Source organism: Mytilus trossulus, chromosome 13 (genome assembly GCF_036588685.1).
Source record: "Mytilus trossulus isolate FHL-02 chromosome 13, PNRI_Mtr1.1.1.hap1, whole genome shotgun sequence".
NCBI classification, from domain to species: Eukaryota; Metazoa; Mollusca; class Bivalvia; order Mytilida; family Mytilidae; genus Mytilus; species Mytilus trossulus.
The window spans coordinates 17,223,397-17,242,200 of record NC_086385.1 but is presented as its reverse complement, the minus strand read 5'-3'; the positions used below and the strand labels follow the sequence as shown (position 1 = coordinate 17,242,200).

At 32.9% G+C, this 18,804-nt stretch overlaps 2 protein-coding genes across 2 annotated transcripts in view; one reads left to right on the top strand and one right to left on the bottom strand.

Moving 5' to 3' along the window:
* Positions 1-2,374: 2,374 nt before the first annotated feature.
* LOC134694020 (U6 snRNA-associated Sm-like protein LSm5) lies at positions 2,375-12,752 on the bottom strand. Its single transcript, XM_063555020.1, has 5 exons — positions 12,623-12,752; positions 8,990-9,085; positions 6,314-6,341; positions 5,527-5,599; positions 2,375-2,552 (listed from the first exon to the last, which is right to left on the bottom strand). The coding sequence occupies exons 1-5, from the start codon at positions 12,660-12,662 to the stop codon at positions 2,520-2,522; spliced, it is 270 nt and encodes an 89-aa protein (XP_063411090.1). The 5' UTR covers positions 12,663-12,752; the 3' UTR covers positions 2,375-2,519.
* A 97-nt stretch (positions 12,753-12,849) lies between these two features.
* Positions 12,850-18,804, top strand: part of LOC134694142 (triple functional domain protein-like) — a 72,075-nt gene continuing 66,120 nt past the window's right edge. The window contains exon 1 of the mRNA XM_063555138.1: positions 12,850-13,028. Coding sequence (XP_063411208.1) covers positions 12,962-13,028 — 67 coding nt within the window. The 5' untranslated portion in view covers positions 12,850-12,961. The remainder of the gene's footprint in view (positions 13,029-18,804) is intronic.

The window sequence follows — 18,804 nt, the reverse complement described above, 5'->3', positions numbered from 1 at the left end:
ACCCTGACGACACTTAAAATCGAAAATTCACCTATTTACCTATCATATGAAGATACGATGATGTGCTAAACTTAACAATTAATAATTTACCTGGTGCATTATCATATTCACATTACGTTGACACGTCTCAGTTCGTCTGTGTTAGCTCATTTCAAGCTCGTAAACAATGTACACCATTTCCCGCTATTCTTTACCGATTACCTCTAGTCAGAAGAGCCCACTGTTTACAGGGGCGATAATATTTTGTCACCAGTTCACGCACTGCTTCGTACAATCAAAAGATAGTACCAAGAGGAATATTTTTATTGATGTTTTCCTCAGTTTTTGTTGAGCCTGCAATTAACAACAAAAGAAGGCGAGACACTGGGTTCCGCAGAATTTTTTTGGACAGTTATCTAATATTTCATGTTTGTCTTTCAATAGTAAAAAAATAGTCTATTTTTTTCTACCAATTACAAGAATGCAAATTAAAAACAGAAGAATATGTCCATCTTTTCAAGTTAGAAAGGGACATTACTCTAGAACAATATAAGTCTTGAAATGTGAAATCATTAAATTTGGATGTTAAAAAACTGGAGTCAGAGTGGATTCAGAGTGGGGAAACTGAATAAATTACCACTGTCCCAGGTTAGGTTGGGTTCCTGCTAACATGTTTAACCCCATTGGCGGATCCAGAAATTTTATAAGTTTGGGCCCACTGACTGCCTAAGAGGGGGCCCGTTCCGTTCATGCTTCATTGATTCCCTATATAATCAACCAAAATTTTCCCCGAAAAGGGGGACCCCAGGCCCTTCCCCCTAAATCCGCCACATTCTGTATGTATGTGCCTGTCCCAAGTCAGGAGCCTGTAATTCAGTGATAGTCGTTTGTTTATTTGTTTTTCATTAAATTTTTTTTTTAGAAATAAGGCTGTTTGTTTTCTCGTTTGAATTAGTTACATTGTCATTTCGGGGCCTTTTAAAGCTGACTATGGGGTATGGGCTTTGCTCATTGTTGAAGGCCATACAGTAACCTTTAGTTGTTAATTTCTGTGTCATTTTGGTCTCTTGTGGAGAATTGTCTCATTGGCAATCATACCACATCTTCTATTGTATAACAACTCTAGAACATTAAACGACTCATTGACCAAATTTGAACTCTGTTGTCTTTCTTAAAATTATGAAAGAGCCTCATAAAATATGCACGAGGCATACTTTGGAAATGAAAATAGGACAGACACCAAGACCATTATGCCCTTTTCACTAAAAGTTTAAAATATTGACATGCATTATTGTAGATCCAATCCTGCTGTAAACAACCATCTGTGATCTTGTGCTAGTTTCTTTCCTACAGACTGGATTATAGTGAACTATCATGCTAAATATTCATGTGATAGCTACTTTAAATACTGGTTCCAAGGCAGGAACCTATATTTCAGTGTTCATTTATTTTCTTGGGTGCCAATTTTTGTTCATTGAGGAAACCTTTTTAGTGGATATTTTATTTCAAGTTTTTCCAATATGTGAAAACAAGCCTATATAAAATCGGTATTTTATTGAAAATTTCAATTGTGTTATTGTTCTATGATAATTTTTGTGTTCTTGTCTTTCATTTTTGCTTATGTGCTTTATTTATATGCCTTTTTGTGTTTCTTTGATACATCCCGTCATTATGTTATTGTGCTATTGTAAATATTTGTATTCTTGTCTTTCATTTTTTGCTAATGTGCTTTGACTATATGCCTTTTTTTTGCTTCTTTGTTACATATTTGTGTTTTTATATTGATTAAGATTATAACACAATGTTGACTGCTGTACCCCTATTTGTGACATGTTTACCTATCATGTCTGTTTGTTTTGTTCACACAAACTAGACATTTCATTGGAATTATCTGTTATACATGTTCATAATTTACAGTGCTTGTGATCAAAGTCGTACATTTTCTGACTAGAATAAAAGTGTGTCAGTTTCAACAATTCTATGTGACTGTCATACAAGTGAGAGGCTACGCTAGCTATAAAACCAGGTTTAATCCACCATTTTCTACATAACAAAATGCCTTTACCAAGTCAGGATACCACAATTTAAGAGATTTGTGTGATGACTGTGTTGGAGCTTTTGATTTTACATTTTATTAATGACTTTCAGTTTTGAATTTTCCTCTGAGTTTAGTATTTTTGTGATTTTACTTTTTTTCACCCATGGGTTTCCTTAACTTAAAAAATAAGCAATGAAAATTGGTATCCTGCAAATAATAATGAATCCACAGTTTTCTAATATCTTGCATTGTCAGCAGGTCAATTTATTTGTGTACACAATCAAACATGGATTTATTTTTTTCTTATGAGGAAAAAAAAAGAATAATGAAAGACTCATTTTTTTTCAATTTTTTTTTTTATGTTTTGAATCCTATTCTGACAATGAATGATATTATATACATAATGAAAAAAAAAAGATGAAGATGGTCAATATAAAATGATGCTGCTATGGAAACAGATGTAGACAGTTCTTCACAGTGATGTCATGAGATCACATGACTTCTACATTTCTGGACCTTCACCACCAGGTATCAACTGAAGAAGAAAATAAATGTTTACACAAATTATGTCTTAACAAGTATCTTACAATTTCAATAAAAAGTTCAATCTGTTTTACTATTATTATTTACAGAGAGAGAGAGAGAGAGACAAAACAAGAATGTGTCCTCAGTACACGAATGCCCCACTCGCACTATCATTTTCTATGTTCAGTGGACCATGAAATTGGGGTTTAATCTCTAATTTGGCATTAACATTAGAAAGACCATATCACAGGGAACATGTGTACCAAGTTTGAAGTGAATGGACTTCAACTTCAACAAAAACTGCCTTGACCAAAACCTTTAACCTGAAGCGGGACAGACGAACGAAAGGACGAACAGATCAGAAAACATAATGCCCCTCTACTATCGTAGGTGGGGCATAAAAATCAACAGCATTATAATTGTAAGATGTATGTGCATTGTTTATTTTCATTGATTGCTATATACTGGTATGTATATGTTTGTCAGCTGTTGGACCATATGGGCATGAACTACTTTTCGATAAAGTTTATGCATGTAATAATATTCTGTGGAAAAAAAGGGTTAAAAAGTCTTGATGAAATGGAAGTGATTAATTTATAATCAATTATTTAGGATTAAATGAGGGTAACAGACTGTTCAATAATGTTATAGTCAAAACATTTTCCTTTTCAAAGAAAAAGGTGTTGCCTTCCTTCTCTAAATAATGAATGTAGTGCATGGGCATAATAGGGAATGGCAGTCCATGTCAGAATGGTAAACTGTACCATTTTCACAGAAAAATTGTTGCTTCAATTATTTATTAGCGTCTTGAAGAATGTTATGTTCCAGAATGGACAAAAAACTCAATAAAAAACTGTTTAACTCTTCCAAAGAAATGCTTTGAATAATGCTTTTAAAATGTTTTACAGTTAACTCAAATCTAGAAGGTTGCTTTGAAAGAACAGTACATGCATCATGTGCTTGTGTGAGCGACCATATGGTCTTCTTCGGTGTGGATACTGAGATGTGGTTGAGTCTCATATTTTGCTTTACTTCTGATATCAATCTTTGGCCTATCACATTTATACTGAAAACTTACAACTTAACATTCCAAGTCTACAGATCATTTTTGCACGCATTGTCAACATCTTATGTCAAACATCATTCAAAGGTCAATATCAGATGCTGACAACGCAATACATTATGTATTACTCAGACAGCTGTTGTTGTGTCTAACGAAAAATGTTCAAAAGCAAGAAAAATCTCTGATTTAAAATTTTAATTATCCTTTGATTTTAATATAGATATTTGATCAGGGAGACTACTTTAAAGTCATTTGAGTGACACACTTGTTTCTAGCATAGTGTTACGTCGCAAATTCGATGATCAAGAAAAGAAAACTGTTGTTATAAAGAAATCTATCCAAAAGGTAGGGAACAACCCCTCGAAAGAGAGTAACCCTTCAATGTAATGACAATACATGAAATGAGGGATCAATTTCATGTGATAAAAGCTTTTGTTTTGTTGTAAAAAGCACTTCTTAGTACAAAAGGGCACATCAGTATTTGTCTTTAAAGAAACTTTCCCAACGAACTATACTGGTATTATATGATAAAACATGTCCATGAATTTTGTTATATTCCAGGACTTATATCTTCAATATTATTAAATATATAGTGGCCCCCTCATGTAGAAAAGTTGTTCAAAAGAGAATGATTTTTTTTAACTTTTATTAAAGTTAAAAAAAAATCTGCTGTTTTAAAGTAAATGTTTAGTGCTTATTCATTACAATGTAGACTCTAAAATAAGTTTGAGGAAATAATCATAGACACAATGGGGCAAAATAATCTTATTGAAGGGAGAAGGGGGAACAAAATTATAAAGTGACGAAAAGTATATTGTTTTGGTGAAAGAGGTGGCGAAAAAAATAATTGGAAACCCTGGTATTACTGAATGTTTAGAAAATTCAAATGCAGGATTTGAAATCAAAATATCAGAAAATTCACATTCATATTTGCTCAGTACAGTATTTAAGTAAAATATATTGAAAGTCTCTAATTTCAATTTTAAAGAATGCCATCCCAACAAATTATGGAAGAATCACATGAAATGTTCATTTAATTCAAAATTCTTGTAAATTTCCCTCTTAATGCTTAAAGAATAAGAGAGACATATATATAGATTCCTACACTGCAACAAGTGTATTACGATATTTCTCCACTCGAGACAGTTCAATTTTATTATTTTAAGCACGAGGCTTGCCCAGCTCTTTAAATAACTAAAATTTAACTGTCAAGAGTGGAGAAATATCGTAATACACAAGTTATAGTGACGGAATCTGTTTCTCTTATGATTTTTATGGCACCCTCAACGGAGTTGGGGTGACATATTGTTATTCTACGTTTCTTTTTTTTCTTTTTTTTATTATTATTTTTCTTCCACTGTTTTTGTCCGGAGCAGTTCTTGGAATAGAATGGACCAAAATTGATGGAATTATGGTATAATGTTGACCACCATGTGAAGTTGTCCCTCTGACTTTGGAATGGCCAAGATGGCTTCCGTTGCCATGGAAACGGGTAAAATGTGAAAATTTTCAAAATTTTCAAAATGCTCCAATCTTTCTAAAACTTTACAAAAATGGTAAATGGCATGTGCTGATGTGCTCTTTGACTTTGGAATTTCAAAAATGGCTGCCGTTGTCCTGGCAATTTGGGAAGGGTGCCATCCGTTATTGCTGGCAATTACAAATCTAGTTATCCTTATTTTTCAAAGATTTTCAGAAACTTGTGTTCTTTATATGCGACATCATCAGGCATTGTCGCCTTTTTTTTCATGACGTCACAACATGAAAATTCAGAAGAAAAAAAACCATTTAGACGTCATAATCAAATTTCGACTAATCATTTGCTGAGAACAGATTTTTCACTAGTGAGGAGAAATATTTTTCTCACACCGGTCAGGAAATGTGAAAATAGCACAAAAATTAAAGAAATAATAATTCTTACCATAGTAATATTGTTTCCATTCAGAAGAATTTGATCCAGCTTGGTTACCCGTCGCCCTTCTGGTGTGCTTTCACTGAAAAATATTTTGATAACTGTAGACATTTTGCTTTTGAACTTAACTTTCTTAAAAACTTGTCATTAATGTTGCAAATACATATATATTTGGAATGCATTTTCAAAGGGCAAGGTTAATTAATATGGTATTGAGGGGGTCTCTGTATTGTTTTATTTTGTCATTTATTTTCACTTCTTTATTATTTAATTGCACTGATTCTGTTTGATTTTACTTTTTTTGTTGCTCTTACATCATGTACATGTCTGAGAACCAGGAATCATATATTGCAAGCACCTTTTATAGCTGACTATGCAGTATGGGCTTTGCTTTTTGTTGAAAGACGTACAGTGACCTATAGTTGTTAATTTCTGTGTCATTTGGTCTCTTGTGGAGGGTTGTCTCACTGGCACCATATTTTTTTTTATAAGTTAAAAGTTTTCAGGGTTTACTTTAAAAAGCTTTAGACATGTTAGAATGGAAACAATAAATTCAGCATTATTTTCATTTCCATAACTTTATAACAGTAAATGTGACGTCACAAAAATGTGTTTTTTTGGTACATGTATCATTGTGTAATAAGTATTTTGTATAGGTTTTAGAACATTCGGTTGAAGCAAACTAAAGTTAGAGAACGGAAACCAACTTAGGGACATACGTACAGTACAGTCTGACAAGGGTAAAACTTAATGCCCCCTCCACTAGCTATAGGACGTGGGCATGAAAAGTACTTACAATTCTGTTACATCTTCTAATACCATATCTATCATACTGTTAAAGATTATTCTTATCACATGGTTGAGGAAGTACATAAAAAGAGCACATGTTAAACAATTAACCTACTTTTGAAAATAAATATGTTAGATTGAAATCATTTTGGAAACATAGATGAATCAGGGACGTATTGAAAAGTATATACTTTGCTACTTTGAAGCATGAGGTTGCAGGGAATGGGTTAGTAATGTGAGAATGTAATCAGTGTTTTTTAAATTCTTTTTTCCTATATCCTGTCTATTTGTTAATGCATAAATTAAATGATACAAATAGACAAAATTAAAGTCCATGATTTGATATTTATAAACCTCAAAAACACAAGGCACAAAGATTTACACATCTCATCATGAAATGCAAAAAGTTGCAGATTAAAATTGCAGGTGGACAAAGAACAGACGAAGTAAACAACAGAATACATTTCACCATGATCATGATTATCACTGTTACTGTACAATCTTATTCCCCTGAAAAGATTATAAATTCATTTTGATATGGAAACAAAATGTATCTGTATGTGTACAACTGTATATAAATGTATAATTAAACTATGACAATAGATTTATTAATTACATAAGTAATTTGTCATGCATCATTGTAGATATAACGGAATTTTATGAGACTGTCATCAAAGTGAGAGGGTAAGTGCTATAAAACCAGGCTTAATCCACCATTTTCTACATTTGAAAATGCCTGTACCAAGTCAGGAATATGATCGTTCTTGTCCAGGGGCGTAGCTAGAAAGAAATGACGTGGAAGCAAATACCGCCGAGCGGAGCGAGGCGAAAAATTTTTGGGACCCTATTATGCAGAATTTTTTTTTTCTTTCTGTTTTCGGTCATTGGACGGTCAAAAGAGGAGCTATATGTAGATAAAAATTTATGAATGTAAAACTATTAATAAATCTTCTGAATATAGTAATACATAAACAACACGTATTTGTGATACAGAATTTACAAGAAATTGTCAAAAATCTGCTTTTTCGGGTCTGGCCAGAAACAAACTTCTCTATTACTTTGTCAACATTCACACTGATATCCGGATATATATGCAGTAATGCTATGTAAATGTCGTTGATCGTACATTTGTTTTCAATTACATGCGTAGCACCGTGACTGATAGATCTCGGCCCGGGCCATCATGGCATGGTAGTACTCGCGAGATGTTATAAACTAGCGGACTTGTTCGGAATCGAGCGAACTCCAAATTGAATTCGTCAAAATTACATTCCAGAGGTCAGTTTCGTACGTCTCAGACAATATTGAGATTTGTTCGTTTGTGATATTTCCTACAACATGATGAAGCAAGCAGATACAGCGCAAAGTAGCGATTTTCTGATATCTTGACGCGACTCCACTCTCCAGTTCCCTTGTCATAATTATGGTCTATGAACGCAAAAAATACTGAGACTTTCCAATACTATTTTGGCGTGGTTGCAGGGTGATTGATTCCGGTAGTCTGTCAACCACATCGTCTCGGCATATTTTCAACGATATCTAAGGGATCTGATAATTCTAATGTCGATTGGTACATCTCATTCCAAACTGCAAACTTATGAACTGAACACTGTAAAATGTGCCCCAAAACTACAAATCTCAGACTGAGTATTACAAATTCAAATCTTGTTAAAAATACAAGTTACCTTCCCTTATTGTCATAATCTCAAAAAAAAATTATTTTAAAACCAAATGTCGTTATTTAATGATATTTCATCAATTAAACAAAATGACAACATAGGTGTTTCCTTTAACATTCAATAAAAAACAAATATTTTGCCATTTCTTTTTTGCATGCCGAATCAATGTGCTACGATCTTTTTCTGCATGAACAGCTTTATCAACATGTATTTAGGTTGTCAAACTAATATCCAGGATAGACGGAAAAGACACCAACACTAACAGTCTCAAAACGTTAAACAAATCATAATCATAATAGTCTTAGATAATATAAGCATCACGCTGTCCGATTCTGATTGACCAGATCATCTCTCTCTTCTGTTTTTTTTTTTTTTTTTTTTTTTTTTTTTGGAAAACGACGTGGATGCACGTGCTGTCGTGCCTCCGGGTAGCTACGCCCCTGTTGTCCATTAGTTTTTGATGTGTTTTGTTATTTGATTTTGCCATGTGATTTTGAACTTTCCGATTGGATTTTCAGTTCAGTATTTTTGTGATTTTACTTTTTGTTAAAGAGATATACATACATTTGCACATGTACACTAATATAAATGCTATTTACAAAAAAAAATTTAAGACAAAAATAATTATCTTCCTTTTTAAAAGTTTCTTCTTTGATGTTAAATGAGGTTATACATGTATTTAATGAAAATGTAAATCTTAAGCTAATGATAAGCTTTTAGTGTAGATTTTCATTTGAATTGTATACATGGTATATATTGAGGCTTGAGTTTTTAGTGAAATTTCATTTTCTTAAATATTTGAATCCATGGTTTCGCCAAATCTGCTTTTAAACACAAGCATTTTTTTTTATATTTGTGGTCCACAGATCATGTGTGATTTGCTTCTTAGCTAGGTCAGTAATGATGAGATGAAATTCAGCTTGAATTTTTTCAAACACTGATAAAAGACATAGACCATGACCTACATGTAGGTAGTCATTTTTTTAAAATGGTCAAAAGGATACTGACATAATCATCAAAACCAAGTAAAGTTCCAACTATTTCTTTATCATTCTTCATCACAATGTGGATTCGAGATCCTATACATTTATCTACCAGTTCTGAAATGAGAAATTAAAAAGTCGAAAACTAGTGTCAGAGCTATTGGTCGTAATAATTACAATATCTTGTTTAAAACTTTATTACTTCAATGTACAATGTAATATTGAATGCAAAGATTAAGTGAAATAGATGAGTTGGAGATTTTTATATAACATCTTTTCATAAGTTATGCTCATGTGATGACTATGATACATGTAGATAAAAAGACTTATTGATGTTCATGTATATATATATCATATCTATCTTTATTTATTTATTTAAATAATTGATTGCACATATGATTTTACACTGTTAAGTTTACAAGTACGTATACAATTTTGCAAACATACGAAGAGAACAGAAGAATTTAAATTGTCCATCATTATTTAAATGTTCCCAGTCTCGTCAAGAGCAACTAAAAACACCGTAGACACATCAGAATGATCCAAAGAATATTAAGATCATGGTTTCAATGCACACAGCTACTAAGAAGGTTAGGCCACACCAATTTGATTCCTTGTTCGACGGACCCGCCCGCACCTATTTTTTTCAAAACAATTTATTTTTATTTTTATTATATTCCCGCTTCCCGCATCCGGAAATGAGATCATGTCCATTTCCCGCACCGTTTTTTTTGTAAATATTATATAAAGATCTCAAAACTTGTTTTTTAAAATCACAGTCTAGCGATTATATAATGATTTTAAACCTATCAGCACCCCACAACACTGTAAATATCTCCGAGAATATTTGTTTCAGCATGAGACCAATTTATTCCAAGCGGGAGTGCTCCGATATAAATAGAAATACCAGTACAGAACAAAACATTGGTTTCTTTCCCCCTAACTTATATTCCCTATACAAAAAATGTTCGTTGTTTAAATAAAGTACAAAGAACTTCTGAAGGATTTGCCTTCAACTGCAATTATAATGTATGGTGACGGTCATACCCGCTGCAGGTTTGTGCATCTGTCCTGGTGGATTCAGATACCTGTCGTTCAGCAGTTATCGTTTGTTGATGTGTTTCATTTGTATTTTCCCGTTGGAAATATAATTTAGATCGTTGGTTTTCCTGTTCGAATTGTGTACAATACTAAGTTGTGGTCCCTTAAAGCTTGCTGGTTGGTCTTGATCAAAGCACTGTGTAAAAGGCCTTACTTTGACCTATGTTTGTTATTATCAGGTTGGGACCAACCCTCCCTCAGACAAGGGTCATTTTACCATGTTTACTGTTCAGTCTGTTGTAGAAAAGAAAATAGAAATACTAAGAATTTGTACAGTGCTACCATACAAAACCTCTGACAACTTAGAATTTTTTACTCAAAAAAAGAAGAAATACATATTATTTCAACAACTTTTCTAAGAGGGATGGGTCCACTTATTTTGAATAATATTAAACTGTTAAAGTAAATGTGTTAAAGAAATGTCAAGGTACAAGTGATAAATCAAGTTTTAATATAGTAAAAACCTACTATCTTATGTTTACAAAAAAAAATTATAATCGCTCGCCTTTACTTTTTAAGCTTCGCCTCAAAAATTTGCAAAATAAATATTTTTTTATAAAAATTTTCAAATCGCTCGCTCGCCCCATTTTTGGAGTCCAAAAATCCGTAGAACAAGAAATTAAATTGGTGTGGCCTTAGTATACACATTACACGTTTGGTCCAAAAACTTATATGGTCCAGAACATAACCATATATAATTACACCAGGTACCAAACGTCTTGGTTACAAATTAATGTACCAGGTACGAAACATCTTGGTTACAAATTAATGTACCAGGTACGAAACGTCTTGGTTACAAATTAATGTTTCAGGTACGAAAAGTCTTGGTTACAAATAAATGTAGTTACAAATTGACCACGTTACGAAACAACTATCATTCAATGAGATCTAAAGTTAAAAGTATCTATAAAAGTATGCAGCCTCTAACCAATTGAGTCAAAGAAGGTGTTCCCTCAAAAAAGCAGGGACCTTTATGAAAAAATACCAACTACAAAACACTCAATTATGATTGATTTCCCAACTAAAAGACACTTCAGTATATTCGCCCAACTAAGAACTGGCTACACAGAACTCAACTACTACAAGAACTGAGTAGGCCAAACAAATGCTATAGAGTCATGCAACTGTGGAGCACCTGAAACGCCTCAACATTTCCTTCTGGAGTGTCCCTGCTATGAAAACGAAAGAGAAGATATGCTACACCAAATATCTAAAGAGGTCGGGGTCAGAAACTTGAATTTAGCTACTATGCTAACGAGACTGGACGGCGAGAACACAGAAGAAACAAAAGCCAAATTACAAATAGTGGCGCATTACATTGACAGAACGGGCAGATTGAATAATGCTGTTCCTCAATCCCAATCTTAACCAGCGCATACCAAATTTAAAGCACAGAGAAGAAAATACGTCAAGACGCACCAGAGAGGAAAACCGCACATTGGGACAATTCGTGCCAACAGGCCTTAAGATTGAGGATTGAGGAGGAACAGTACTTGAACAGACTTCAACCTCTTTTACATGAAAATTAGAATCTGTGTCCATTCGCCCTGATTCACGTTCACCATACTACCTGTTCGCCCTGATACCTGTTCGCCCAGGGTCCATTCGCCCAGATTTTTATTTTTTTTTCTATTTGTTATCTAGTCGCATTAATTTAAGTATTTGAACAAAATATGTTGAAGATTGTAAAAAATGACAGAATATTTACATTACCGTAATCATTTTTTCATTTTCCCTTTGATGTACAGAGTAGAATACTAATAATATAAACAAATAATTGTAATTTCAGTCAATCATGAATGTATGCAGTATGAGACTAGTCTCCGAGTATAATAATAAATGAACTTGTAAATCAACGTATTTCAGTAAAATACATATGATTTACAGTTCGTACATTTACATCATTGTGTTTTAAGCTGAATATCTTATGAAAACAAAACATTTGATTTTTATTAATAATCCATCAAAAGACAAGTACCACAATAATTAGTGATCTGAATTATTTTGTCATTGAACAATACACCTTATCGCTAATCCCGGCTGACCCTGCCGCGTGAACTTTTGAAGTCAACAACAATCTCTTTTCCATTGTGGCGTCAGATATTTTGTTTTATGACGTCAACATTTTACGGGAACCTGTGTGAAATCCAGCAATGGCGGATAAATAGCGATAAGGTGTATTAACGATCCATAAACTTTAAAATATTTCCCTGTTTCCATATATTTCAAGAATATATACTATAGAAATATCTGAATAAGTTTATTCAAGTTCAATGCCCTGAAAATAAAAATATTTTTTAGTAGAGCGAACGGACTCTCTGGGCGAACGAACTCGGGGCGAACGTACCCAGGGCGAACATGTTATTAGGGCGAACGTTCCCGATACCTGAAAATTATATACCGGTCTTTTTAAAAAAATTATTTAAATGGTCATGGATATGGTTTGAAACCGTTGTACATTTATGGTTCGAAGACAAGCTTACACAATTGCAGCCTGAATTGAAAGCCAGTATAAAATACACTATCTAATATCGGACACTTAGCACAAATTACCAAGTGGAAGTAGCTGAGATGGATTTGAGAATGTTGTCATCGTGGGTTTCTCACATGTGGATTTGTTGACAAAGTAGAAAAGGCCAAAGAGTTAACGAAAGAAAAGGCCGGTTCGACACTAAAATTAAATTTATTCTCGGGGTTTTTCATACTAAGAAATGAGGAATGAGTCATGGTGGTAAAGTCGAACACGCCTACTATGACAAATTCCACCGGAAGCTACGGAAATATCCGATGCCTACCGAAATAATAATTTTGATGGCCGAAAAAGATGAAGATGCTACACAATGATGCTGATTATTGTAAAGAGCAATTAGAGCGTCTTATGGCCGAAAAGACATGAACAATCAAGAGCACAGAAAAGATGTGACAAATGAGAGAGAAGTGGAATGCTATTATCGCCCAGGTACATAAAAACAAAGAAAACTTTACTGTTTTTATATGAAGTTTATCTCGTCATGGTCCAATGCATGTTCCAAAATAAATGCCAAACAGCAAGATAAATGAATTTTTCTCATCTTTAAAGCTTTGAAAACAATAATATCGAAAGTTATGTTTAACATTGCCTTCATGTTAAGTTTAATTATTAATTTATCAACAGTAAATTTGATTTTGACATAAACTTTTTGTCCAGAACAAAATAATTTATGAATGTTGGGAAACATGCATATATGAAACTCTGAAATGGTATGTTATTTTTTGAGTTTGATTATTAAACTGTATGGTGTATAGTGTTGACTATGGCAATATGTCTGTTCTGTAAAAGCTCCCAAATCACACATTACATGTAACTATAATTAATCAAGAGATAAAATGAAAAGATGTCCCACATATACCACTGGTATCCCTATTTCAGTATTTGTGAGCCATGACTGGACATCTGAAAGGTTCCTGTAAATATTTGCCTGCTCTTTTTCGGAATCTACAAGGGTGTGTTTTACGTGCAAGAGATATGGCTTTCTCTTAACATGGGTCAGCCATTTGTTGTCCCCTTTTGATGGACTATCATCATTTCCTCAAGACCATATATACTCGGAATCCAGGTCCGTTTGCGCCCATTCACGTTTGCACCCACTCGTGTTCCCCCCTTTTCACTTTCACACCCTACATGTTCGCGCCCAATTTTAATTGGTTGCGTGTTTAATATATATAAATGTAACTATAGCTTTGTTAACAAAGTTTTGGCAAGTGTATATTCTTATATTTGTTTTCATTGTCTCAAAATAAAATGAGACATTTTTTTTTTTTGTGTTGAATAAATCTTAATCATGATAGTGTATTGTTTAAAAAAAATCCTTTCAAAATTAAAGTGGGATTCTGTCAACATTTTATTTTGTGTTGAATAACTCTAAATCATGTTTTGGTTAGTGTATTGCTCAGCTATAACTTTGTTTCATTGACTTGTCTCAAATTAAAGTGAGATTCTGACTACGTTTTTTCCTGTGTGTGTCGAATAAATTTTATCATTTTTGGTTATAATAGTGTATTGCTATATTTGATTGTTTATGATCAAATTAAAGGGACCAAGCTGTTAAAAACAATTATCTTTTGTGATTTTCATTTAGAATTCTAATGTTTTACTTACATCAAAAGCAATTTATAACAACGATCATGATTTTCCAATTATTCAACTGGAATTTGAAATAAAATTTGGCGCAAACGTGTAGAATGCGAACTGACCTTGGGTGTGAACGTGCAAGGTGTGAACGTGTAGGGTGCGAAAGTGTATTGGGTGTGAACGAACCTGATACCATATATATACTCACAAGTCATTTGAATGAAATGTTTTAATTGACTAGAATTGGGCCAAAATTAAAAATATGTTTGTTTCCCCTCCCCCCACCCCGGTCAAAAATAAGCCCTTGGGTCAAAAATCTATTTTCCACAAAAAAATCTAAATTATTTTGTTCCTGAAAATAATTTGTTTCCATTTTTGGAAAGTGCTTGAAAGCAGAAGGATTGATAATCTAAATAAATACACTCAAATTGAGAACAAACAACTGATAAGTGGCCTGGACTGGACAAGTCACATTCAGTTAAAAAAAAAAAGAACCTGCCTTCCTGGTTTACAAAGGGTAGACCCAGGGGAGGGGAAACAGACATTCTTTTAAATGTGGCCATGCAAGTTTTCCTGTCGAAGACTTAGGTAGTGGTTAACCGGTTCTTTCCAGGTTACTGCAACTATTTTGAACAACAGTTGAAGTGCCATTTATGATTTTATATATATATACATATGTATGTAGCCTGTCAGCCATGTGGGCTGACTGCTGGATGTGATGTTTAACACCAAAAATCATTCAATCTTTTATTTGAACAGCCAGGTCAATCATACAAGGTTTTGATATACAAATGTATAATAAGGAGATGTGGTATGATCACCAATGATATAACTATCAACCAGAGTTCAGATGAGATTGATGTTAGCAATTATGGGCAACTGTAGACCATCAACAATAATAAAAACCCATACACTAGGGTCAGCTATATTAGCAGGTCTTGACATGAAATGTATGGTCAGCTTTGCATGGTCATACAGTGCTCTTCAGGAACTTTGAATGTTGAGGGCCAGCAAACGAATATATGTGGTTTTCTTTATATTTCAAATGAAGTACAAATACTTTACATGTACAATGTACCTATTATCATTTCTGTAATTTTCTTACTTTCTGTTTTAAACTTCACCAAGGACAATGAATGATGATTTAGTAATATTCACCATCATGGCCAGGTTCTGGCAATACGTATACGTAGGGACATTGACAACTTGGGAGTTATTTTGTTGTTTTTAAGTTTCAAGTGTTTAAATATTGAATAGTTTTGCTGATTGTTCAATGACCAGTGAAAAGTATTACAAGCATATTCATTGTTCAAGGAGAATTAAAAGTAGTCTAGTTCATGAATGTGTGTCTTAGATATAAGAAGATGTGGTATATATATGAGTGCCAATAAGACAACTCTCCATGCAATGCCTTTTTTTTTCATTTGCATTGTTTCCCATCTTCCATATATATAGGGCTTTTTATAGTCGTCTAGTATATGCAGGGACTTTTTATACTAAACGAACTTGTCTCTACTGATTTTAACTGATAACTAAGCCGCCTGTTTGAAGCTACCGCCCAACAATAAACTTAGTTTCGTATCTCTGATATATATACGATGCTAATACAAATGTAGTTATTTACGTATTTCACAGTACATTGTTGTTATATAATTATTATTATTTGTTAATATAAAATCTGAATTATAGCCATTTACAATGACAAAAAAATATAAGGGTTTGAAAGAATGATGAATTATTAAACTATCTTTTTGAAGAAAGTTCCAGTTGTGTAAAATGGTTTACATATCAAACAAGATGGCGGCTACTGAAAATTCAACGAACAAATACTTCAAAGTTCAGAGATCAATAATAAAAAGAAGATCCAATAAATCTTTTGAAAAACAGCATTTTGTAATGACAAAATGTATAATTTTCTTAAAAAATATTTTTTGTTAAACTTGAACAAATAGTTATGAAGAAAACCGTGTGATGTGAAATGATTTTCTATAAAGTGACGTGACATCAGCTACGGCCCGGCCGAGACCAGTCTAATAATGTGTATAGACATCGTTATAAGTGACCAGTCCCATTAGTATAGAAAGTCCATGGTATATGACATGGCTTTTTCTCATTGTTAAAAGGCCGTACTGAGGCCTTTTATTACATTTGTTCATGCAAGACATTTTTAATCTGCCTTCACATCTGGAGCACTTGAGATCACCATTGGTTCTTATTTGGGTTTATTACTCTAAGTCAGTCTTTGGTTTTCTTTGCATTTTAGTGTACTGTTGTATGTCTTTCGTCTTTTTTTTGTTTTTTGTATGGTATTGTCATTTTGAATTTAACTTAATTATGAGTTTGAAGATCTCCTCTGTATCTTTTTGCCTCTCTATGTATTCTTATGACTTTTATATAAACACTAATTTGGATCTGGTGTATTAAGTGTGTGTTCTAAAACCAATATTAGTCTTCCTAAGTATTTTATTGAAAATAGATAATATCTTTTTATTGATAGGCTTGACTAATGTACTTATAGTTTGGGTTTTGATGAGTGTAAAGAAAAAATGAATTACTGTGGATTCATTAATATTCGTTGGATACCAATTTTCGTGGAATTCGTGGGTACTGGTGAGCCACGAATTCAAATGCACAACGAATAGCATATTTTGAATAGGTTTTGTATACAGTCATGACAGTGTCATTGATAAAACCACGAAATCAAATATCCACGAATATGCAAGTTTTCAGCAATCCACAAAAATTGATATCCACGAAAATAAATGATTCCACAGTAAATTACCAAGATAAATAATAGATGGTTTTACCTAAAACTAATTTATGTTTATTTTAAGCAGATATTAATTTTAAGGAAAACAATCTGTCTTTATGTCTAGATTTATATTGTACAAATATATTTACCAATATGTTTAATATTTAAAAGTAATGATTCAGAAATCAGACTGAAGAACTTCATCCCTTTTTACGACTCAAGGAAGTTCAAAGTCAATTGGATAATTTGTTAAATATACAAATATGACAGTAAAATATTTTTGTTATTGCTTAAGGAAAGAAATGTGGTTTGCCAAAAGGAATTTCAATACATCTTTGGTCAGGTTTAAGTACAATGTACATATATATAAATCTTGTAAATTCAAAAATTTCTGAGTGAAGAAACTATTTATTTTATTCATACACATACATGTATAACCATCTAAATCAATGAAAATTGAAAAAAGAATCCTTTAAAAGGTTTAGCTTTTATAATATTCCTGGCATGTTAATCATGAAGGCTTTATTAAACATTTCTAGATACCTCAATTATGTTTTTTACAAAATATTTCATATCTAAAACTTCACTACATTTTTAATCACTTTAACATACATGTACATGTATGCAGATATAGTATTTATTGCTATTGCACGATTTCCTATTTTTCTTGTCAACTTCAAGAAAACAAAAATGACAATAGCTTATTTGATAAAAATATTATTTCCTGCTTGAAATCTCTCTGGGATTTGTATACCCAGAGGAGGGGGCAGTTTTGCCCGTACCCCCTCTGTAAATTGAGTGTTCATATGTCCCAAAATTAGTTCCGTTCTCCTGCTTCAGTTCCAGGTGATCAAACGTTATGAAACTTATACACAATGCTTATTCCAACAGTCAGACCTAGTTCTTGTTTTAGTGGCTTCCTTTTATTATGTTTTAATGCAAGCACAAGCAACATCTGTGTCCAATTTTCTCTAGTACATGTATACATTGTATATAGAAATGGACTTGCAAAAGGTTTATTGATTGTTGCTTGCTTTCTGTCCAGTGACAAATATTTTATGCGTGTTCGGGACTAGAAAAAAATAAAATTCCTACAGTAAATTAGGAGCTTCTACACATGAAGTTTATATTTGGATAAAGAAGTCTTATTCTGAAATGAAATAATTAAAAAAACATGTTTTGTAAAATAGCTTTGCCTTGTAACAATTTCTTCCAGTTCAGATCTGATTTCTTCCCTTCAATTTCTCTAAATATATATACAAGCCATACCTGTAGCCAAGGGGGGGATCGGGAGTTCGGACCCCCCACCCCTTGAAAACAAATAAGCACTGTTAAAGTTAACGTTCTGTTCGAATTGTGACTGTTAAAGTTGAGTTCGTGAGTCCAAATACCCCCCCTTTGGAAATTCCTGGCTACAGGCCTGTACGTTGAGCTCTTAATAAAAAAGACAAAATGACATTTGGTTAAACTTATCATTAGCATGATTAGGTAACAATGTATGTCTAAACAGATGGTAGACAATTGCAATGTCCCAGTAAATTTACAGATGTCTGTACATATTATCCTTTGTTGTTGTCTGTGTTAGAAAAATAGTTTCTATTTCATTTGGTCTTTGGTGGAGAGTTGTCTCATTGGCAATCATGCCACATCTTCTTATTTTACATGTTAAATGCAGAATTATTATAGAAAAATGGTTAATAACTTATTAAATTAACTATTATTCAAAATTATATAAATATGAATTAAATAAAAGTAAGGAGATGTGATTTGATTGAAAATGAGAAGACTATTATATACCGGTAGTATAAGCCCAATACATTTGTAGATTTGAATTTAGGCAACACAAGTACATGTACAATATAGGTCCCCTGC

Excerpts from the sequence above, each read along its gene's own strand:
- LOC134694020 (XM_063555020.1), bottom strand. The coding sequence starts at position 12,662 with ATGACAACATTCTCAAATCCATCTCAGCTACTTCCACTTG. Across the intron at positions 9,086-12,622 it reads ATCTCAGCTACTTCCACTTG|AACTGGTAGATAAATGTATA; the intron begins GTAATTTGTGCT and ends TTCTCATTTCAG. Across the intron at positions 6,342-8,989 it reads TGGTTTTGATGATTATGTCA|ATATGGTATTAGAAGATGTA; the intron begins GTATCCTTTTGA and ends ACAGTATGATAG.